The sequence below is a fragment of the Saimiri boliviensis genome, chromosome 4 (genome assembly GCF_048565385.1).
Source record: "Saimiri boliviensis isolate mSaiBol1 chromosome 4, mSaiBol1.pri, whole genome shotgun sequence".
NCBI lineage: Eukaryota > Metazoa > Chordata > Mammalia > Primates > Cebidae > Saimiri > Saimiri boliviensis.
The window spans coordinates 141288841-141312836 of record NC_133452.1 but is presented as its reverse complement, the minus strand read 5'-3'; the positions used below and the strand labels follow the sequence as shown (position 1 = coordinate 141312836).

The following is a 23996-nucleotide window of genomic DNA, read 5'->3' as shown; positions in this document are numbered from 1 at the left end:
CCCAGAGTGCCAGGACCCTGAGGGCAGCATGGTTTTAAGGGAGGACTCAGGACACCGTGGAACCTTGGGGCTTGCTGCCCAGGGCTGCCTCAAATCTGTGCCCACCCGCCCCCTGCATTCTGGTGCAGCACTCTTTGGCCACCGCCCCAGGTATGGCTTATGCAGGCTCTTGTCAGGACACCCTTCCTGTGAGCCTGGGCAGTGTCCATGTGATGTTAACTCTGCAGGTGCACAGAGTGCATGAACCGTGGAGACAGCCACCTCCACCTAGATTTTGAAGGATGTCTTAGGGAACCTGGGGGTCCAGGCAGAGAATTGTCACTGAGGCGAGGCTGCTGCAGAAAGCCCTCACTAGGGCAATGTTTAGTAAAGCAATGGCACTAGGCCCCTGCAGAGAGCCCCAACTGGGGTAATAGCTAGTGGAGCTCTGGGAATAGGGCTGTCCCTGAGAACCCAGAACTGTACAGCCACCAGCATGCAAGTCCCCGCTGTGAGAGCCTAAACTTCAACCTGTCAGAGCTGCTGCAATGGTTATACCTGGCAAATCCACGGGACTGGGTCCCCTGGACCCTAGAGGACCCAATCCCCATCCTGATGTGCTTGAAATGGGGGACACAGCATCAAAGAAAATTATTCTGAAGCCCCAAGATTTAATGCTGTTTGCCTTGTTGCGTTTTTGGACTTCCTTGGGATCAGATGCTCCTTTCTTCTTGCCTGTTCCTCCCTTTTGGAATAGGAATGTCCTTCCTATGCCTGTCTGGCCACTGTATTTGGAAGGCATGTAACGTCTGGCCACTGTATTTGGAAGGCATGTTTGATTTCACAGGCTCATGGCTGGAGGGGAATTTCAGTTAGGATGAATTGTACCTTGAATCTTATGCCTTTCTAATTTAGAAGATATTTAGATGAGACTTTGGACTTACATTTTATTTTATTTTATTTTATTTTTAAAGATGGGGTTTCACCATGATGACCAGGCTGGTCTTGAACTCCTGACCTCAGCTGATCCACCCACCTCGGCCTCCCAAAGTGCTAGGATTACAGGCGTGAGCCACGGCACCCGGCCAGGACTTTTAACGTTGATGCTGGAACTCTGTGGGCCACTGGGATAGAATGCATGCATTTGTATGGGAGAAGGGTATGCATTTGGAGAGCCGAGGCAGAATGCTCTGCTTTGAATGTCTGTGTTCCCTCCAAAATTCATTCTGAAACAATCTTCAATACAATACTAAGAGGTGGTGCCTTTAGGAGGTGATTAGATCGTGAGAGCACCTGCCTCAGACGTGCGATTGGCCCCTTTCAAAAAGGTTTCACATGGGATTTGGCCCCTTTTGCCCTTCCACTTTTCCACCATTGAGGATGCAGCAGCAAGCCGTGATCTTGGAAGCAGAGAGCAGGTGTTTGGAACTGCTTCTGTTTTATCCGATCCTGGAGGCCCCTCTTTTTCCCTATGCAAGATCCCCACATTTGTTTCCTCCCCTCATAGAAAGCTCCCAATATAGATGGGACTCAAAGGAAGTCATTTGCCCTCCAAGAGGTGACACACTGTCTTCTCGGTCTTTCACACCTTTGAAATAGCTTTTCAGGTCTTTGCCGGAGATTCCGGGAAAGGCTTAGAACTGAGAAAGGCGCCCATTCCCCGAGGAGGGCGCTGCTGGGAAGCCCCGCTCACTTCTGCCTCCACTTAGGCAACCCCAGGAGCTCTGACTCCTAGGCAGTCACCGGGAAGGGCCGCTGCCCCGCCCGCGGCCGCGGCCTGCGTGACACTTCCGCACTGTATAAGGGCAGCGGCCCTGGGCGCTTCCTCCCAGACCTCGCACCCAGCTCGGATCCCGGAACGTGCCTCGGCGCATCGGGTAAGGCCGGGACTGGAGGGACCAGGCCCCCTCGCTCAGCTTCCAACCCAGCACCCCCCACCTCCTAGGCTCAGGCCAGTCTGCCCCACAGCTCCGCCTGCGCCCCCGGTGCGCGCCCCCATCCCCTACTGGCGTCTGGTCTCAGATAGACCCCTTGGATCCTCGCCCTTGCCGAGGCGCAGGCCGGACCAGCCAGCGAGGGAGGGAGGGAGGGAGGACGACAGATGCAGGCGGAAGTCAGGACTGAAACTTGAGACCCGAATGTTGTTCTTTCTCCCTGAATTCCCTGCCTCCCAGAGCTGTTTGTGAGTTTTCAGGCAGCCCAGGGCCAAGCCGCTTCTCCTTTCTGCAGCTGCAGGGAGGGAGAGGAGGAACCCCTCGCGATTCTGGAGACGACTTAACAACAAGGAGAAGTCGGCTTTGCACTTACGTGCCGAGCAGCCAGCACAGTTCTTCTTTGCCTGTCCTTGGGGAAATAAGGGCTCTGAGAGTGGAGATCAAGATGGGTTGGTGGGTGGAGGATGGGGATGCTGCAATGCCACACCCCGGCACATCCTGGGCAGGCTCTGAGACTTTGGGCGCTGGACCTCTTACACCTTTTGAACCTCAAAATGAGGAATAATTATATGATTATAATAATTACAGCGATACCCTTGCAGGAGTTTTAATGCATAGTAGCTAGCTATGAGTCTCTGATAGAACGCTCTTAGTTCAGGTGAAGGCAGGCAATAGATTCATTGCCCAGTGAATCAGAGACTTGAATCAAAGGCTCAGAAGCAGGTGCACTCCCAGATGTAGGTTGGAAGGACCCAGGGCTGGGTGGCTATGCTAAGGCTGCGGTTTGCCCCACCTACCCCCCAGACTCACCTGTCTGCAAGGTCAGAGCCCTATAGGGCACCCTGGATCCTGATCCCCTTTAACTGATGAATCCTTGGCCATTATGATCCCACATCTGTGGGCCTGGGAAAGTGTTCTTGCCCCGCTGGAATAAAAGAGTGGGGAGAAAGTACAAGATCCAGGGCATCACAGGGTGGTCGGCACAAGATGAGGAAGCTTCTGGGGAAACAGTGCTGCCCGATCAGCTGGGATGAGCAGCGGGAACTAGGCACCATGGGGTTCCTGTTATGTGTTACAGCTTTCACCATGGAGCAGCTGAGCTCAGCAAACACCCGCTTCGCCTTGGACCTGTTCCTGGCCTTGAGTGAGAACAATCCGGCTGGAAATGTCTTCATCTCTCCCTTTAGCATTTCGTCTGCGATGGCCATGGTCTTTCTGGGGACCAGAGGTAACACGGCGGCGCAGCTGTCCAAGGTCAGCAGAAACAAAAAGGGTCTGCTTTCCTGCTGTCTCCCTACGAATGGACAGTCTGTATGGAAAGGTTGTGCCATTGAGCTCTTACAGCATGTTTTCAAGACTGTATTTCTGGGTTCAACAACTATACATTATGAGATCAGACTTTCCGAAAAGTCCCATTTGTATGTAAGCTTTTATTCATCATCAGGTTTTTCCTAAGTACCTACCACATGCCAGGAACTGTTTTTTGTGTTCCTGAGGAGATAGCAGTGAGCAAAGCTGACAAAAATCCCTTCAGGGCGAGGCTTCTGCTCCAGTGGTTGACTCTGACAGCTTTCCTGAAAGCCACACCAGGTCCTCTTGGGCCGGCAGCTTCCGGTTTTCAATTTCGCTTTGCATATGATGATTTGCAACTCATAAACACTGCCTGTTACGTAATGCTACTTTCAATTACAGTGAGAGCAATGAGACACAGGGAATGCACTATAATGGAGATAGTGGCATTGCTTTTTTGCAGGGAAAAAGTGACCCCGTCGTTCTATAGTCCCAGGGCTCTGTGCATGGCTTAGTGGGCTGTGGCATAGCAAGCCCTGCAGGGGAGCTGAGGGGAAGACCCAACAGCCTCGGGAGCAGGACCCAGCCCCTGGCGATGTGACAGGTCACTCTCATGCCCAGCCTTCCTTCTTGTCCTTAATGAAGGGGACTTCTGTGCTTGGTACTCTTCAATTCTGAGAAGAGAACTCTAGCTGTCTCTCAAAGCTCAGCTTCTGCTGAGAGGTAACAGCGGAGATTCTTCTCACATACCTGCCGCAAATTATACTGCATCTGCTCCTTGGCAAGGTGCAGCCCGGGATTCAAGTTTAAGGGGCTGCAAAGCTTCTATTACTCATCATTTTAGATATGAAAGCATTTTAAAGATTTTTTTAAAAAATCATTAAAGAAACTTCTGTTACTAATTGTTAGTTGCTTCTTGCAGGGTTATACCAGTTCCTAGCTTGAGACTTTCCAGGGACTTTAAAAACCTCAGCAACGAATAGTTTTAAGGAACCCCCCCCCCCAACCATTTTCATTAAAGCAGATGGATCATAGGTACAGTGGAAAGATTCCATATCCCAGTGAGTAATGTGGACTTTGTACTCTATGTCGTTTTGTTCTTTGTGTCTTAATAATAAAAGAACCAGCCTAAGCCTCATAAAACCACAAAGGGCCTCTTGATTTGTAACTGACACATGAGGAATTAAACTTTTGCTAGAATGTTAAGTTTAAGGAAGTTATTTTAAAAAAATGAGTTAATGTTTAACAGGGTAATTCAAAAAACTTCAGTCTGTAATATGTTTGTGGTTCTGAATAGAGGACGAATCCTATTTTTACTGCTTATTTCCGAGAACTTTCAGTAAAACTGTATTTGATACAGAAAATAAACATGAACATACCATTTATGATTTTCTTTGGAAAAAGGCAGACTTATACATAAATATATAGTGTATTAACCACTCACATTTGAGGAACTGCAAGTATAACAAAAAGCGATGTGAAAGCAATGGCAAATTAATAAATATTGGGTTGGGGATCATCAATAATTAGTAATAGAAACACATTAATTTAATTTGATAGAAGGAAACACCAAGGAACCACTTTATGGTTTCAAAATAAATGGTTGTGGAAAGAATATTTTCTTTATTTTAGACTTTTCATTTCAACACGGTTGAGGAGATTCATTCAAGATTCCAGAGCCTGAACGCTGATATCAACAAACGTGGCGCATCCTATATCCTGAAACTTGCTAATAGATTGTATGGAGAGAAAACGTACAATTTCCTTCCTGTAAGTACTTTGCCCTTCACATTCTAAAACCCCGCTACACAGTGCAGATATTTTCCAGCACAATCAAGTCATGGAAGTCAGTTTTAGTATTTGTAAACTTTCAGAAAACGCAGAAGGCAAACATGGCAGAAACAATACGGAAGGCAGCATGACAGAATGCAAACAGCCAGAATGCAAACTTCAATTGACATGGCGATTTTTGTATTACAATCTTTTTTTTTTTTTTTTTTTGAGACGGAGTTTCGCTCTTGTTAACCCAGGCTGGAGTGCAATGGCACGATCTCGGCTCACCGCAACCTCCGCCTCCTGGGTTCAGGCAATTCTCCTGCCTCAGCCTCCTGAGTAGCTGGGATTACAGGCACACGCCACCATGCCCAGCTAATTTTTTGTATTTTTAGTGGAGACGGGGTTTCACCATGTTGACCAGGCTGGTCTCGATCTCTTGACTTCGTGATCCACCCGCCTCGGCCTCCCAAAGTGCTGGGATTACAGGCTTGAGCCACCGCGCCCGGCCTGTATTACAATCTTTTTAGTGAAAAGATAGCTCCTGGAGGTTTTACTGAAGCAGGAGTACAATCACTATTTGTGAAATCCTAGTCCAAGTTCAGGAAAGAGTGGTAATTTTTATATAACACCAACAGGATAAGGGTTAGACTTACCATGACTGAAACGTACATGTAAAAATGGCTAAGATAGAAAATGTGACCTTAAATGTTTTTTGCTACTATGAGAAAAACTGTAAGAGTTGAAACTGTAGCCTTTTAAGACAATTTCTGTTGCTTTTCGGGATTTTAGAAAACAATTTCTATAGGTAGGAGGAGTTGCTTCTATTTTCTTCTTTTTTTTTTAAATAGGAGTTCTTGGCTTCAACTGAGAAAACATATGGTGCCGTCCTGACCAGTGTGGATTTTCAGCGCGCCCCTGAAGATGCAAGGAAGACCATAAACCAGTGGGTGAAGGGACAGACAGAAGGTGAGAGCCTGGGCAGAATGGAATCATCATACACAGGTCATTCCTTTCCTCAGTCTGCCTTCCCCACCTGCAATTCTTCCCTCCCCAGCTCCCACAGTCCTGGCACACATTGTGATTACAGTCAGAGGATGCTTGGGGTGCGTGAGCTCTGCACTTTCCATTGCTGGACAGCTCTCAAATGCTGGAAGTTCACCAGAGTGGAAACAAACATCATTTAACTCAAGCAGCTAAATTTCTTGTTCTCATCAGCTCCCCAAAACTATATTCTAAAGTTCAAACCAACATCAGCAGGCACGGTGGCTCATGCCTGTAATCCCAGCACTTTGGGAGGCCAAGGCAGGGGGATCATTTGAGGTCAGGAGTTCAAGACTAGCTTGGCTAACATGATGAAACCCTGTCTCTACTAAAAATACAGAACAACTAGCTGGGTGTGGTAGCACGCACCTGTGATCCTAGCTACTGGGGAGGCTGAGGCAGGAGAATCGCTTGAATCTGGGAGGTGGAAGTTACAGTGAGCCAAGATCACGCCACTGCACTCCAGCCTGGGCAACAGAGTAAAACTCTGTCTTTAAAAAAAAAAAAATTAATTAAGAAAGTAAGTAAGGGCTGGGTGCTGTGGCTCATGCCTGCAATCCTAGCACTTTGGGAGGCCAAGGTGGGTGGATCACCTGAGGTCAGGAGTTCAAGACCAGCCTGACCATCATGGTGAAACCCCACCTTTTAAAAAAAATAAAAATAAAAATAAAATAAATTAAGAAAAAAAAGAAAGTAAGTAAAGTTAAGACCAACACTGAATATAGCAAAAAAGAAATTAAAATTTTGAGGAGAATCCAGCCTGCCAAAAATTATCTAATATACATAAGGAAAGAAATATCCTGGAATTTCATGGAAATACCTGAAATCAATATTCACAAACTGCTGTGGTCATAAATTTTTTGCCAAGATCTTATCCAGTAGAAAAAGGTGTGGTAGGTGTGGACTGACTTGCTCTTTAGGGTACAATTTATTTCTTTACCACATCTCTCTTCTTATATAGTCCTGTATCAGTCGACCCACTCCAGAAGGCCTGTCTGCCATTATGGGAATTGTTCCTGGCCATACTTGTGGTCACCAAGGTGACCTTTGTTTCCATGGAGTAGCTGTTCTGCTGTTTTTTTGGTTTGTTTGGTTTTGGTTTTTGTTTTTAAGAGACAGAGTCTTGCTCTGTCGCCCAGGCTGGAGTACAGTGGTGCGATTGTGGCTCACTGCAGCCTTGACCGCCTGGGCCCACGGGATCGTCTCACCTCTGCCTCCCAAAGCGCTGGGATTGCAGGTGTATTCCACCATGCTTAGTCTTGTTCTGCCTTTGGGATATTGTTTAAATCTTTTTTGTGAAAGTAGGCATCTACTCAACGATTCGAAGAAGTGATTTACTGATGACTAAAGACATTTTTTTCATCAAGAATTGTTTTTCTAAAAATGAATGGTTGTTACAAAATGAGGCTCATTGATTGTCATACAGTCCAGAAAAGGGGAGTGTTCCATTCTTTAGTCTTTCAGCACATTTGACTTGTTTAAATTTTGGAGTCCTTTGTGGGTAGTTTGTGTGTCACCCTGGTCTGCCTCACGGGTTGTTATGTTTAAAGTGAAGACATGCCACTAGGTAGGGTTTTCCTAACTTAGTATGTTGTTAAATAAAGATTAAGTCGAAAGTATACGTTTGTATTGCATTTCCATGCTAATATATTGTCAGCGCAAATTTGGAATTCCAATTTGAATTTTTTCTAAAGCTAACTTGATTTTTTTTAGGGAAGATTCCGGAGCTATTGGCTTCAGGTGTGGTTGATAACATGACTAAACTTGTGCTGGTAAATGCCATCTATTTCAAGGGAAACTGGCAGGAGAAATTCCTAAAAGAGGCCACGACGGATGCCCCGTTCAGATTGAATAAGGTGAGGTGAGGTAACGGTACAGAATCATACATTGTTCTAAAAGAATGCAGAGAGTAATTTCAGTGATTTTTTAAAACTGTTCAGAGAGACACAAAAACTGTGAAAATGATGTATCAGAAGAACAAATTTCCGTTTGGCTACATCGAGGACCTTAAGTGCCGTGTGCTGGAACTGCCTTACCAAGGCAAGGAGCTCAGCATGGTCATCCTGCTGCCGGATGACGCTGACGATGAGTCCATGGGCCTGAAGAAGGTATGGCTCCCGGTCTTCATGCTTTGTGGTTCCTCCTGTGTGTGTGTCGCATGGTAGGTAGGTGCTCATTAAGTGTTCACCGATGGCCGGGCGCGGTGGCTCACGCCTGCAATCCCAGCACTTTGGGAGGCCGAGGCGGGTGGATCACGAGGTCAAGAGATGGAGACCATCCTGGTCAACATGGTGAAACCCCGTCTCTACTAAAAATGCAAAAAATCAGCTGGGCGTGGTGGCACGTGCCTGTAATCCCAGCTACTCAGGAGGCTGAGGCAGGAGAACTGCCCGAACCCAGGAGGCAGAGGTTGCGGTGGGTCAAGATCGCGCCATTGCACTCCAGCCTGGGTAACAAGAGTGAAACTCCATCTCAAAAAAAAAAAAAAGTGTTCACCGATGGCACATTTTCTAATAGTTTGCTATTCCTTTGTAAATGTAGCCCATCAACACTTACTATACCAAAGCTCAGAGTTAATTTTTTTTTTTTTTTAATTTATAGACACAAGATCTCACTATGTTGTCTAGGCTGGTCTTGACCACCTGGCTTCCAGCAATTCTCCTGCCTCAGCCTCCTGAGTAGCTGGGACTATAGGTGTGAGCCACTGTGCCCGGCTAACATTTCATTTTTCAAGAGAGATGGGCAGCTACTTTCAGTGGACACATGTGATGGGGTCATCTAAAGATCTATACTAAATATAATACTGGTTAGTAGCAGCCCATGGAAAGGCTCTTTAATTAACTTTAGAGGAAATTACAGTAAGATGAGGACTGTTTTACTAAGGAAAAAGATTTAAACATCCCAATAGTGCAGCATATAGCTTCGTCATGTACTATAAAATTCTATTATCACACTGTTCATTCTCACCACAGTTCATATAGATAGTGAATTAAATTTTCAATGGTTGCAAGACAGAAAAAGTCTCATGTGACACATCAGGCCTATTTACTAATATGAACTTTCTATGAGGTTTCTATTATGTGTATTTTTTTTTTTTTTTTTGAGATAGGGTCTCACTCTGTCTCCCAGGCTGGAGTGCACTGGTGATCATTTAAATTTTTTGTAGAGACGGGGTCTCACTATGTTGCCCAAGCTGTCTTTTATATGTAATTTAAAGGCTATTACATTTCTTGCCAGGAATAGAAGTAACCAAAACTGTGAAGATTAAAGTTTTTCTTTAGGGACCCTGGCCTGCTCTGTGCTCTGTCTCTCCTACCCAACTAAACTTGCTATCAGGAAGGAAGTCTAATAATAATCATTTGCACCTAAAGTCCAATTAAAAATTACATACATATATAAAAATAATACTGATCTCGCCGGGCGTGGTGGCTCACGCCTGTAATCCAAGCACTTTGGAGGTCAAGGCGGGCAGATGACCTGAGGTTGGGAGTTCAAGACCAGCCTGACTAACATGGTGAAACCCCATCTTTATAAAAAATAAAAATAAATAATAATACTAGTTTTAAATAATAAAACTTTACAATCAGAAAAAAAACTAATGCAAAAATACAACTGAAAGAAAGACCACATTGATTTTTATACAATGTATTAAAAGTCTGTATACGCCTTTTATTTCTAAAAAAATCATTTGCATATACAGACTTTTAATACATTGTATAAAAATCAATGTGGTCTTTCTTTCAGTTGTATTTTTGCATAGTTTTTTTTTTTCTTATTGTAAAGTGAAAATCTCTAGCCTCATAAAAGGAATTGTCAGCACGACTGGAACAAGTAGTGATGGTTCTGTTCCAGTCCAATAGCTATAACAATAGTAATGATAATAGCCGACATTTATATAGCACTATGCGCCAAGCACTTTATATACATCATTTCATTTAATGCTCTCGACATTCTGTAAAGTAGATATAAGTATTGTCCACATCACAATTTCAGATGAGGAACTAGGCCCAGTGCATAATCTGCCTTTGTAATTTTTACCTAGGAGCTAAAGTTATTAGATGTTACTTCGGCTCCAGTGAGGCTCACAGATTACCACAGATTCAGTGGGATTCAGACTAAATAGAAGAAATATTTTAAATTTCTTCTAGCACTACTCAACCAATGAAGAGTAACAGCAGCTGTCATGGCCTATCACAGTAATCCATTGTGGTAGGGGTTTAGTAAGCCTTGGATGAATGGATGGATAAATGGGTGGATGGATGGGTGAATAGGTGGATGGGTAAATGGGTGGATGGAAGATGGATAGGTGGATAGATGGCTGGATTGGTGGATAGGTGAATGGGTGATTGGATATATGGGTGGCTGTGTGGCTGGGTAGCTGGGTGGGTGGATGGATGGATGGATGGATGGATGAGTGAATGAATGGATGAATGGGTGGATGGATGGTGGGTGGGTGATGGATGATGGACCCAATGTACAAAGTCCCTGTACTTGAACCTTTGATGACTTGGAACATTAGCTCTGCCCTATTTCATCAATTGCCAGAAATAAATAAAATTCTCCAAATGAAATCTGTTTTGGCACAAAACATGAAGGAAAATAACTAGCAACTGATATTATGGGTCCATTCATTTAAATATTGCCTTATTGCCTTACTTATGTAAAATTGATATCACTTCTTCTTTTGCTGCATTTTAATTACAGGTTGAGGAACAGTTGACTTTGGAAAAGCTGCGTGAGTGGACCAAACCTGAGAATCTCAGTTCCATTGAAGTTAATGTCAGCTTGCCCAGGTTCAAACTGGAAGAGAGTTACACCCTCAACTCTGACCTGGCCCGCCTGGGTGTGCAGGATCTCTTTGACAGTAGCAAGGCTGATCTGTCTGGCATGTCAGGAGCCAGAGATATATTTATATCAAAAATTGTCCATAAGTCCTTCGTGGAAGTGAATGAAGAAGGAACAGAGGCAGCAGCTGCCACAGCGGGCATCGCCACTTTCTGCATGTTGATGCCAGAGGAAAATTTCACAGCCGACCATCCATTTTTTTTCTTTATTCGGCACAATTCCTCAGGTAGCATCCTGTTCTTGGGCAGATTTTCTTCCCCTTAGAAGAAAGAGACTATAGCAATACAAAATCAAGCTTAGAGCTTTATTACCTGAGTTTCTAATGGTGCCAATGTTCTTACATCTTTACCAATAAAACCACTATCCAGAAACAAATCTTTCAATTTCTTTGTAAGTTCTGCTCTGTTGGGTGTTTACACATGAATTTTGGCATGGGTATCTATTTTTCTTTTTTCACATTGAAAAAATCCAGTGGTTGCTTTTGAATACATCGAGTGAAAAAGAGAAAAGAATACAGAAGATGTGTAGATTCTTGACCATGCAGTAATCTATAAAATTGCTGTATCTTCCTGATAACCATGGGAAAACATGATAAGGTGGTCATGCATTTTGAAATTAGAATTTTGGAAGCTGCAAAATAGACAGACACTCTGACTGTTGAAAGGGCAATTAAAAACAGATATTCAGTTGAAATATAAGAGAGCACCCCAATTGAGAGCCTGGGTTATGAAGACAAACTTGTCTTGCCTGATGTTTCTGTTTCTTGTTCTGCAGGATTCATATTCTGCTACAGCCCTCTAGTTTTTAGACTCTTCAATTAAAGGGCCAACAGTTATAACCTGCATTTCCTTTTTTGTTCTTCTGTATGTATAATATATAGTTCATGTGGGACTGCATGGAGTCAAGAAGTGGGTGTCTTAGGATAAAAGATGCCAAGAGTCTACAAAAATAACCAGGTAGTAGGATAAACTGCGGAACAAAGTTTTCACACTTAGCCACCTTCTCATGTGTTTTCTTTTTTTGAGACAGAGTCTTGCTCTGTTACCCAGGCTGGAGTGTAGTGGCACAATCTCAGCTCACTGCAACCTCTGCCTCGTGGGTTCAAGCAATTCTCCTGCCTCAGCCTCCCAAGTAGCTGGGATTACAGGTGTGTACCACCAGAGCCGGCTAAATTTTACATTTTTAGTAGAGATGGGGTTTTGCCATTTTGGCCCGGCTGGTCCTGAACTCCTGATCTCAGGTGATTTCTTGCCTACCTCGGCCTTCTCATGTGTTTTCTGATTGAGGCTCTTGACTTCCCTCATTCACACAGGTTGTTATGGCAATAAGATGGCATTGTGCGAAGCTGTGTGGGGAGATGGGGTGAGGGCTCTCGGACTAATAGAAAACTTTATCAATTGTAGTTCTTTGGGGCTTGAAATGCTGCATTTTCTTGCTCTCACAAGGATAGGGGCCATCATAAATTAATAAAACTTCCTAGGATTCTGCAAGCCAGACTGGCTCAGGCCTATTCTTATTTCTCCTTTATCCTAGACAAGTTAAGGCTACAAAAGGGGATTCCTGGCCTGACATCAGTGTTGGTGGTGAGGAATTCTACAGGTTAACAACAAAATGTTGGCAACTCTCTTGCCAACAACTTTCTTTCTTTCCCCCTTTCTTAAAATACTTATCAGCACCTGCCATATTCCAGGTTTTCTTACTTATAGGAAAAACATTGCCTTCTGTAAGTCTTCTCTTTTGGCTCCTCATCCTAAAATCCACTGTGATTTAGAGTAAATCGTGCTAATTATGTAGAAACTGAATTGCAGGGGCCCAGCAAGTCTGCTCAAATTATATGTAAGGGAACAGTCCCATAGACTATAAGTAAATTGTTGAAGATCAAAACAACTGGTGAATTCCAGGGCAGAGACTAGAATTCAATTCTTATTTTATGTGGAGAGCATCTAATTTATGTAATGGTGAAATAGTTACCTCAGGCCTCCGAAGGCAATTAAAAACCAAATAAATAAAACAAGCATCAGCCCAAAGGCAAGAGAGGGTTAACCTGATCATAAAGATTACTGGTCCAAGATCTAGAACCAATTGGAAATTCAGAAAAGTGAATCTGGAAATTGGGGTCACTTCTGCCCCAGGGACGTTTACCAATTCAGAGGAGGGAAATGGGAAGTGGTAGACAGAGTTTGGGCCTGTCAAGAGTGGGGGCCCCATTAGACTGCCTATGCTTTTTTTTTTTTTTTTTTTTTTTTTTTTTTTTTTTTTTTTTTGGCATCCTAAGAGCTATTCCGTAGCTGAGTCATGAGTATGACAGAGTCAGCTCAGAATGCAACCCTGCTATGAGTAATTGGAGAGCCCAGAAATTTCCAATCCCTCAAGGTAGATTACTTTCATCCCAGTTTGCTGCAACCTTGGGCACATTGCAGAAGCAAACAAAAATCAGATTTTGGGGAAAATTACCCATAAACCTCAAATCATGTTGACCATCAGGTTCTATAATACAATATCTAGCACATAATAAAAAATAATTGGACAGTCGAGGAGCCTCCAGAAAGACAAATATGATAAATAAAACCCCAAAATGCAAAAGAATGGCAAATACAAAAGGGAGGATAAGAGACTCAAGGTAGTCCATAAGAAGATGTTTAATGGGAGAAAAGAAAGTATGGAACAAAATCATATTTTATTCATGTATTTGTTAATTATTATATATTATATAATTTATTATATTTTTGTTTCCTGGCTGGAGTGCAGTGGTACAATCACAGCTCACTGCAGCCTTGAACTCCTGGGCTCAAGTGATCCTCTCACTTCAGCCTCCCAAGTAGCTGGGAACACCAGAGTGTGTCACCACACCTGACTAATTTTTAAATTGTTTTTTCAGTGACAGGATCTCGCTATCTTGCTCATGCTGGTCCCTCATGGCTTCAAGTGATCCTCCCGCTTTCCAATAACTCCCAAAGTGCTGGGATTATAGGCATGAGTCACCACACCAGGCATCAGAATCATATTTTAAAATCTAACATTCAAATGTTTATACTAAAACAGATAAAGGATGTCAATTCACAGCATCTGGAAACCCTACTCAAACCCCAAGTAGGAAATACAAAGAAATCCATCTCTAGATGCGTTCTAGTAAAACTGCACTCATCCAATGACTAAGGGAAAAATCACACAATGAAAGCCACCAAAGAAAAGACCAAAGTACCTTGGAAAAAACAAAATCTAAAAACCCTGCTAACCTAGAATTATTGGATGCCAGGAAGAACATCCTTCAAGATGTTTTCAGACAAAAACTGAGAAAGTTCGCCATCACCAGACTTCCCCTGAGAAAAAGTCTAAACGCAATTGTTTATGCACAAGAAATGTCAGAGTTGTAACAACAGCAATAAAAAAGCAAGAAAAATTAGTGACCATAGTAAGTTTAAATGAATATTGACCATGTAAGACAGACGTGATGTCTACAAAGTTTCAATCAGATCCAGAATTAAAAGAAAAGAAAACATAGAAGTTGGGGAGGAAAATGGAGTTGAAAGTTCTAAGATCCTTGCATTGTCTGGGAAGAGAACAAAGTACAATTACAATTATATTGGAGGTTGATAAAGAACGATAAAGAATACCATCATCAGTCTGAAAGAACAGAAAGAAGAGAAAATCATGCATAGAGTAGGCATGACAACTAGCAAGATGGTATATTAGACTCTAAATAAAATGTACATTCAGTAAATGTTCCCATTCTAGTAAAACAACAAAGATGGTCAGGCTGGAATGAAAAAATACTGCACACTATTTAGAGGGAATAGGTATAAAGCATAAGACTAGGGAGAATTTGAAAAGAAAAGAATAGAAAAAGATATATCATGCAAATACTAACCATAAAAGTAAGGGTAGCTATAACAGCATTAGTGATAATGTCTACGGAGTCTCAAATATATCTAGAATTAAAATAAATGATAACATAGAAGTTGGGGAGGGAAGGAGTCATAAGTTCTAAGATCGGCGGGGCATGACCTGGCTCACGCCTGTAATCCCAGCACTTTGAGAGGCTGGGGTAGGTGGCTCATGAGGTCAGGCGTTTTAGACCATCCTGGGCAACATGGTGAAACCCCTCTTTTTTTTTTTTTTTTTTTTTTTTCTTAAGATGGGAACAAAGAGAAAATAAACCGTATCCTTGGATGAGAAGAGAAACTATTATAAAAAGTGTCAGTTCTCCAAAAATTAAAGTGCATAATTTCAATTGGTGTAACAAAGAACAGGCAAAGAAAAAATATTTTTTAAAAATACAAAGATTTTGTTATGGAAAATAGAAAAAAACAGTGAGAGGAATTCATTTTTTTTTTTTTAATAAGAAAAAGAATAAAGAAGAGGAAGAAAGAGAAAGAGGAAGAGGGAGAGAGAATGGGGGTATTGCTTTGTTGCCCGGGCTAGAATGCAGTCTAAATATGGGAATGCCTATAATTGTCCTTAATAATGGAGACATGAAAGAAAATGAGGGAAGAGAGTAACAAACAAGGAGCCAACCAACATTTCGTTTAAACTTCTAAGTTGATATGATGTGGTACTAATAAGAGTGTATATTTTGTGTAAAGTGGAGAGTTCTATAAATGTTAATTACGTTTACTTGTTCCAGATCTGAGTTCAAGTCCTAGATATCATTGTTAATTTTCTGTCTCATTGATCTGTCTAATATTAATGTTGAAGTCTCCCACTATTATTGTGTGGGAGTCTAAGTCTCTTTATAAGTCTTGTATGTCTGGGTATTCCTGTATTGGGTGCGTGTATATTTAGGACCTTTAACTCTTCTTGTTGTTGCATTGATTCTTTTATCATTATATAATGTCCTTCTTTGCTTCTGTTGATCTTTGTTGCTTTAAATACTATTTTATCAGAGGCAAAAATTGTAACTTCTGCTTTTTATTTATTTATTTTTGCTCTCTGGTTGGTTGGTAAGTCTCTCTCCATCCCTTGTTTTGAGTCTTTGTGTATCCTTGAATGTGAGATGGGTCTGGATGCAGCATACAGTTTTAGTTTTTTGTCCAAATTGCCTGTCTTTGAATTGAGGAATTTAGTCAATTTAAATTTAGAATTGATAATGATATATGTGAGTTTAATACTGTCATTTAATATTAGCTGGCTATTTTGCCCATTAGTTGGTGTAAATTCTTCATTATATTGATGCTCTTTTTGGTATTTTTTAGAAAGGCTGATACTGTTTGTTCCTTTCTATGTGTAGTGGTTCTTTCAGAAGCTCTTGTAAAGCAGGCCTGGTGGTGATGAATTCTCTGAGTGCTTGCTTGTTCACAAAAAACTTTATTTTTCCTTCACTTATGAAGCTTAGTTTGGCTGGATGTGAAATTCTTGGTTGAAAGTTCTTTTCTTTAAGGATGTTGAATATTGGTCCCCACTCTCTTCTGGCTTGGAGTGTTTCTGCTGAGAGATCTGCTGTAAGTCTGATAGGCTTCCCTTTGTGGGTAACCTCACCTTTCTCTCTGGCTGCCCTTAGTATTTTCTCCTTCATTTCAACCCTGGTGAATCTGACGATTATGTGCCTTGGAGTTGCTCTTCTTGAGGAATATCTTTGTGGTGTTCTCTGTATTACCTGGAGTTGAATATTATCCTGCCTTACTAAGTTGGGAAAATTTTCCTGAATAATATCCTGAAGCGTATTTTCCAGCTTGGATTCATTCTTTTCGTCACATTCAGGTACACCTATCAAGCGTAGATTAGGTCTTTTCACATAGTCCCATATTTCTTGGAGACTTTGCTCATTCCTTTTTATCCTTTTTTCTCTAATCTTGTCTTCTTGTTTTATTTCATTGAGTTGGTCTTCGACCTCTGATATCCTTTCTTCTGCTTGATCAATTCGGCTGTTAAAACTTGTGCATACTTCACGTAGTTCTCGTATTGTGTTTTTCAGTTCCATCAATTCACTTATTTTCCTCTCTAAATTTTGTATTCTTGTTGACATTTCGTCAAACCTTTTTTCAAAGTTCTTAGTTTCTTTAGATTGTATTAGAACAAGTTCTTTTAATTCACAGAAGTTTCTTATTATCCACGTTTTGAAGCCTGCTTCTGTAATTGGAACACACTCGTTCTCCATCAAGCCTTGTTTCGTTGCTGATGAGGAACTGGGATCCCCTGCTGAGGAAGAGGCGTTCTGATCTTGGGTATTCTCAGCCTTTTTTGACTGTTTCCTTCCCCTCGTTGTAGATTTATCCATCTGTGGTCTTTATAATTACCGTCTTTGTAATTGGGTTTCTGAGTGGACGTCCAACTTATTGATTCTCAGCGCTGAAATCTGAGCAACCCACTGCGCCGACCAAATCAGCGGCGTTAAGATTGATGGTGCTTTTCTGACTCTGCACCAAGAACCGACGCTCTGAGGCGCCGGCAAAACCGCCTCGCTGGTCACAAGAGTCACGCTGGCGACCTGTGGGGCTCCTCCGCTGGGAATCTCCTGGTGCGTGAGCAACAAGAATTCATGTGAAGGTGTGGCGTCCTCTCGTTCTTTGCGTTTTCAGTGGGAGCTACAATCCCGAGCTGCTAGTGATCAGCCATCTTGGATCTCTCCCCCGACGTGAAACCCAGTCTCTACTAAAAATACAAAAGTTAGCTGGACGTGGTGCCGAGTGCCTGCAATCCCAGCTACTTGGGGGGCTGAGGCAGGAGAACTGCTTGAACCTGAGAGATGGAGGTTGCAGTGAGCTGAGATCGCATCACTGCACTTCAGCCTGGTGACAGAGCAAGACTCCATCACACACACACACACACACACACACACACACACACACACACAAAGTTCTAAGGTCTTTCTTGCATTGTCTGGGAAGAGAATAAAGTACAATCGTAATTACATATTTCCTATTCCTATTCTAGAGATAAGGACAGACTCTTCATAACAACAACAAAAAGATTCCACTCACTAGGAAAATATAACAATTCTAAACTTGTATGTACCCAACAACATGCCCTCCAAAGGAAACAGCAAAAATAAAAAAGAAATTGAAGGTGAAATTGGTCTGCAATTTGAGAACAAGACCAGCAGGTACTATCGCCACTTAATAATTTAATGAAGATCCCAGCTGATACACTAACTCAAGAAAAATAAATAAGTAAAATATATAATTATTTGAAAGAAAGAACAAACCTCACAATATCTAAATTTTTAGAATTTAAGAAAGTTAAGTAGGGTTGCTGGTTACAAGTTTAATTTATAAAGCTAGTTTGTATTTCTAGGTAATATCTGCAGTTTACAAAATTTTAATACCATTTCTAATGACATCAAAAAAATACTTTAGTGTCAAGGAATGAATCCAACTAATTGTTTGGGACTCTATACAGAAAACTAAACGTTATTGAGAGAAAATGAAAGGGATCTGAAAAAATGGAGAGCTGTGCCACAGTTATGATGCAAAACTTTAACTATGTCCATTGTGCCGGGCATGGTGGTTCACGCCTGTAACCCCAGCACTTGGGAGCCTGAGAGGGAGGATCACTTGAGCCCAGGAGTTCTAGACCAGCCTGGGCAAAAGACTTCATCTCCATTAAAAATAAAAGTAAAAAATTAGCCAGGCACGGTTGCACGTGCCTGTCCCCACTGCTCTGGAGACTGAGGCAAGATCACGTGAGTCTACAAGTTTGAGACGGAAATAAGCTATGATCACGCCACTGTACCACTCCGGTCTTGGTGACAGAGCAAGACACTGTCGAAAAGAAGAAGAAGTAAAAAAGGCAATTGGTCTATAGAATCAATGCAATCCCAATAAAAAACACGATAGTTATTTTTGTTTGGTTTGGTCATCTCTTCTGTGAAATATGGCAAGTGGTTCTTTTTTTCTTTTTGAGACAGAATCTTTCTCTGTTGCCCAGGCTGGAGTGCAGTGGCACAGTCTCAGCTCACTGCAACCTCTCTGCTTCTGGGTTCAAGTGATTCTCCTGCCTCAGCCTCCTGAGTAGCTAGCATTACCGGTGGGAGTCACCACACCCAGCTAATTTTTGTGTTTTTAGTAGAGATGGGGTTTCACCATGTTGGTCAGGCTGGTCTCGAACTCCTGACCTCATGATCCACCTGCCTCAGCCTCCCAGAGTGCTGGATTAACAGGCATGAGCCACTGCGCCCCGCCAAGTGGTTCTAATGGGTACATAAACATGCAAAAGCAGAGACTACCCAAGACAATCTGGAAGAATAATTAGTAAAAGGATGGACTTAATTGAATCGAGACTTATTCTAAAGCTGCAGAAAATAAGACAAAGCAGTTTTGGTGCAAGGATGGTCAGAAATGGACTAGAACAGAGAGCCAAGAAATAGCCTCATACGATGAGCCCAGCTTTATGATGAGTACGACCATAATCCCAGTGTACCCAAAAACAGCCTGTTTAAACCTCTGGTCCTAATGTAATTAGTACTTTTATATTTTTTCTTTTCTTTCTTTCTTTCTTTCTTTCTTTCTTTCTTTTTTTTTAAATAGAGATGGGGTTTCACCATGTTGGTCAGGCTGATCTTGAACTCCTGACCTCATGATCCGCCTGCCTCAGCCTCCCAAAGTGCTGAGATTACAGGCGTGAGCCACCATGCCTGGCTATATCTTTTATCTTTTACTGTCAAAATTTAATCCACTTGGATAATAAATCCTATGTTCATTATACTTACGACAAATGCAGCATTTCAGAGTTGAGAGTTAATGGGGAAAATTTTCGATAAGTTGTCTGGGATATTTAGGAACTCATACAAATCCATTTAAAGTTAATTTCTGCCTTACAACCAACACAAACACTGATACCAGATGGACTGTAGACTTAACTGTGAAAGCAAAACAATAAAGCTTTCAGAAGATAATAGAATCATCTATCTTCGCGAACTTGTGGAGAGAGAGATTTCTTAAGAAGACACATACACATGTTTTGTTACATTTAGTCCGAGGCATATGGACATTTTTGAAGCTACATTGGACCAAATGAAAATGAAGAACTTTTGTTCTGCAAAACATAGCATTAAGAGAGGGAAATGGTGAGCTTCAGGGTTAGCTACGTAGACCAATGCCCCAAGAAGCTGTGACATCTAGATAGGGTCTGAGAGTTTCCATTGGCAGCATTCCAATTCTAGAGCTTTTCCCACTTCACTCTGTGATCTCACAAGCTGCTGTTAAAAAAGTGTAGTGAAGGCAGATGGCGGGACCTCTGTGTAGTCACAACTTTGGAGAACTGGCTTCCAAATACCGTCCGAGTTTTTAATATTTCAGAAACACTGACTTAGGTGACCCAAAGGAAGTGGAGGCCAATTCTGAAGTGGGACAGCAGAGGGATCTGGTTGAGTATTATAACATCTGGGGTGCTTTTATTTAGTTAATTCATTTTTTAATTATTTTATTTTACTTATTTATTTTTTTGAGACAGAGTCTCACTCTGTCACCCAGGCTGAAGTGCAGTGGTGCGATCTTGGCTCACTGCAACCTCCACCTTCTGGGTTCAACAATTCACCTGCCTCAGCCTCCGGAGTAGCTGGGATTATATGTGCCTACCACCACATCTGGCTAATTTTTGTGTTTTTAGTAGAGACGGGGTTTCACCGTAGCGGCCAGGCTGGTCACTCCTGACCTCAGGTGATCCACCTGCCTCAGTCTCCCAAAGTGTTGGGATTACGGGTGTGAGTCACTGTGCCTGGCCTCATTTATTTAATTATTTTTTCAAGGGTGCTTTTAAAATCACCAAAATAAAGACAAATGTTAATGTGATTTCTGCATTGGTCTGTTTCTTTAAATAGGTGACTGTTGTGTCTTTTTCTTTCTTTCTGGGTTTTTTTTTTTTTTTTTTTTTTGAGATAGGGTCTCTCTCTGTCACCCAGGCTGGAGTGCAGTGGTGTGATCCTGTCTCCCTACACCTCTTCCTCCTGGGCTCAAGCCATTCTCCCACGTCAGCCTCCCAAGTAGCTGGGAACACAGGTACATGCCACTACACCCAGATAATTTTTGTATTTTTAGTAGAGACGGGGTTTCATTATGTTGCCCAGGCTGGTTTCAAACTCTTGGGCTCAAATGATCCACCCACTTTAGCTCCCAAAGTGCTGGGATTACAGGTGTGAGCCACTGCACCTGGCCTATGTCCCTGTATTCTAAATTCTTCCTTACCTGAAAAATAATAACTATGTTGTAACCTAGAATTCTCATTCCACCATAGCTCTCTTCCAGCTTAGCGTGGTAAGAACTTGCTAATATTTAGTGAGGAATAACATGGGCCAGCCTGGCGCTTGAAACCTGATATTTGTATTTGCATTAAGTATTATGAACACCAACCTCCCGAAGTGGGTGCTATTATCCTCATTCTATAGATTATCTCAGAGCAGAATGGGGACTTCGTCTCACAGCTCTGAAGGGCAGAAATCACCCTGATTCGTCATGAGAAGTCCCTGAATTCCACCACGGGATTTTTGTTCGGAGGGTTGAAGAACACATTCTAAGATCTCCTAAGCATTTGGGTGCTTCGATATTAATGTTATCCTTTCACTTTCACCTGTGAAACTCCGCCAGTGGAAATAGAAGCCTGGATAATTTTGCAATCTTCTATCAACTTGTTCTTGACCAGGCAGACTGGGAATTGCTTGAACATAGCAGGTAAATGACATTTCAGTAGAACCTGCTGAGTTATCATCTTTTCATGGCACAAATTCAGCAGCCTTGTCTCTCTCCATTGTCACTGCCAACAGCTAAGATCATTACAAAAGCTCGTACATCTGGCTGGGGGTAAGAAATAAACTAAAGGACAAGTTTGACTTAAAAAAAAAAAAATTCAGGGCTGGTGCGGTGGCTCACGTCTGTAATCCTAGCACTTTGGGAGGCCGAGGTGGGTGGATTGCCTGAGGTCAGGAATTCAAGACCAGCCTGGCCATCATGGTGAAACCCCATCTTAAAAAAAAAAAAAAAAAAAAAAAAATCAGGACTAAGGGAAGATCTGTTATATTTATTTCAACCTTGGAGAAGCTGATGCTTCGTAAGTATCTACAGATTATAAAGTATAAAAGCATTTCTTCAGCTGCTAATTACATATATTTTAAATGACAGAACTGCAATTCTGGGGAGACTTCTGATCTGAAAACACAGCCAGCAGCTGCTGTGACTGCAGCTGAATCCCCAGGTTGGGGAAGAGGGCTGTAGAGTGAACGAATTGATCTCAAATCACTCTGCCCGAGGATAACTTATAATGTGAAATCTTACCTGTTTTGTGTAACAAAGCTGATTTTCTTTTTGAGATGGAGTCTCACTCTGTTGCCCAGGCTGGAGCGCAGTGGCACGATCTTGGCTCACTCCAATCTCCACCTCCCAGATTCAAGCACTTCTCCTGCCTCAGCCTCCCATATAGCTAGAATTACAGGTGTGTGCCAACACGCCTAGCTAATTTTTGTATATATATATTTTTTGAGACATACTCTTGCTCTGTTGCCCAGACTGGAGTGCAGTGGCTCAAACTCATCTCACTGCAACCTCCGCCTCCTGGGTTCAAGTGATTCTCCTGCCTCAGCCTCCTGAGTAGCTGGGATTACAGGCGCGAGCCATCACACTCAGCTAATTTTTGTATTTTTAATAGAGATGGGGTTTCATCACGTTGGTCAGGTTGGTCTCGAACTCCTGACCTCAAGTGATCCACCCACCTATAATATATAAAATATATATATGAAAAAAATATGTATTTTTTTAATGTCAAAAAGCCTCATGGCTGCTGAAGCATATTATGGCCAAGACTGACTCTGCCTGCCACTTGAATAATTGCAAGGTAGTCAGAAGTGGGAGCTGCAGGGTCACGTAGGGGTCACGAGAGTGGCTTCCACCAGGGGCCAGAGGAAGTGGACATGAAGACATGGATGTGAGACCTACTTGAAAGTAGCACTTTGCAATGTTGTTAAGTTGTGGAGGGTGAAAGAAAATGAATTATCTATTAAAGTTTTCCTTCAGCTTTCTAGCAGTTGGGCAAATGAACATGCTACCCCTGAGATGAGATGCCCAGAAGGCTAACAGTTCTGGTGAGAAGGTTGGGAGTGCAGCCATGAACACGCGGGTCTTTCAGAAGAAGATGCTGCGTTGGCAGTTGGGTATGTGGACCTGGAGCTCAGAAGTGAGGTCTGGGAAGAGATATGAACCTGGTTACACACACCACAGAGCTATGAGATTACATGGATGGGAAGGTGAAGGATATGAAGAGGAGAGGGCCTGAAAGAGAACCAGAGATATCCACCATTCAGGGCTAGGAACAGAGTGAGGATGACAAGAGGCCAACGAGAAGTGGCCCAGGAGATGGGAGAGCTCGGGATGAACCGCATCACATTCTACTTAGAAGTCAGGTGAGGTGAGTTAGCAACATGGAGGTCACTGGGGACCTCAGCAAGGAAAATGTATTTGGAGTGGTGGGAACAAAAGCCAAGTTGAAGTGGTTTAAAGAGCAAATAGCATAACTCTGGTTGCAAGATTGGGGCACTAACATACATTTTTTTCTTATTAATCAGTCTTGAATCATAGTTTACGTATCATCACCCATTTTAAGCATAAAGCTCAATGAACTTTGATAAGCATATATCCTTGTTAATCCAGCACCCCAGTCAACATGTAGAAAACCTTGTCACTGCAGGAGTGCCATGATTTTTGAATGTCACTATAGATTCCTTTGTTCTGTAATTTTATAGAAATGGAACCATATACTATGCACTTTTTGTGCTTGACTTCTTTCACTTGGCATGCCTTTGAGATTCATCCATGTTGTTATATGTATCAGTTCATTCTTTTTTAATGCCAAATAGTATTTCATTGTGTCTTAGTCCATTTGGGCAGCTATAGCAAATCACAATAGACCAGGTGGCTCATAAACAACAGAAATGTATTGCTTACAGTGCTGGAGGCTGCAAAGTCCAAGATCAAGGTACGGAAAGATTGGATGTCTGGCAAGGGCCTGCTTCCTGGTTCCTAGATGGCCCTTTCTTGCTTTGTCCTCATGTGGAAGAAGCAGGGAGGCAGCTCTCTGGGGTCCCTTTTATAACGGTGCTAATTTCATTCATAAGGGCTCTACCCTTATGACCTAATCACCTCCCGAAGGTCCCACCTTGTAATATCATCGGCTTGGGGGTTAGGTTTCAGCAGGCAAATTTTAGGGGAATGC

The 23996-nt window shown here is 42.4% G+C and overlaps 1 protein-coding gene across 1 annotated transcript; it reads left to right on the top strand.

Moving 5' to 3' along the window:
• Positions 1-1702: 1702 nt before the first annotated feature.
• Positions 1703-11248, top strand: SERPINB1 (serpin family B member 1). The gene is made up of 7 exons (XM_003927399.4): positions 1703-1856; positions 2992-3167; positions 4836-4973; positions 5828-5945; positions 7734-7876; positions 7961-8128; positions 10725-11248. Exons 2-7 carry the CDS (start codon positions 3000-3002, stop codon positions 11127-11129), a joined length of 1140 nt encoding a protein of 379 aa, XP_003927448.1. The 5' UTR covers positions 1703-1856; positions 2992-2999; the 3' UTR covers positions 11130-11248.
• The last annotated feature ends 12748 nt before the right edge of the window (positions 11249-23996 follow it).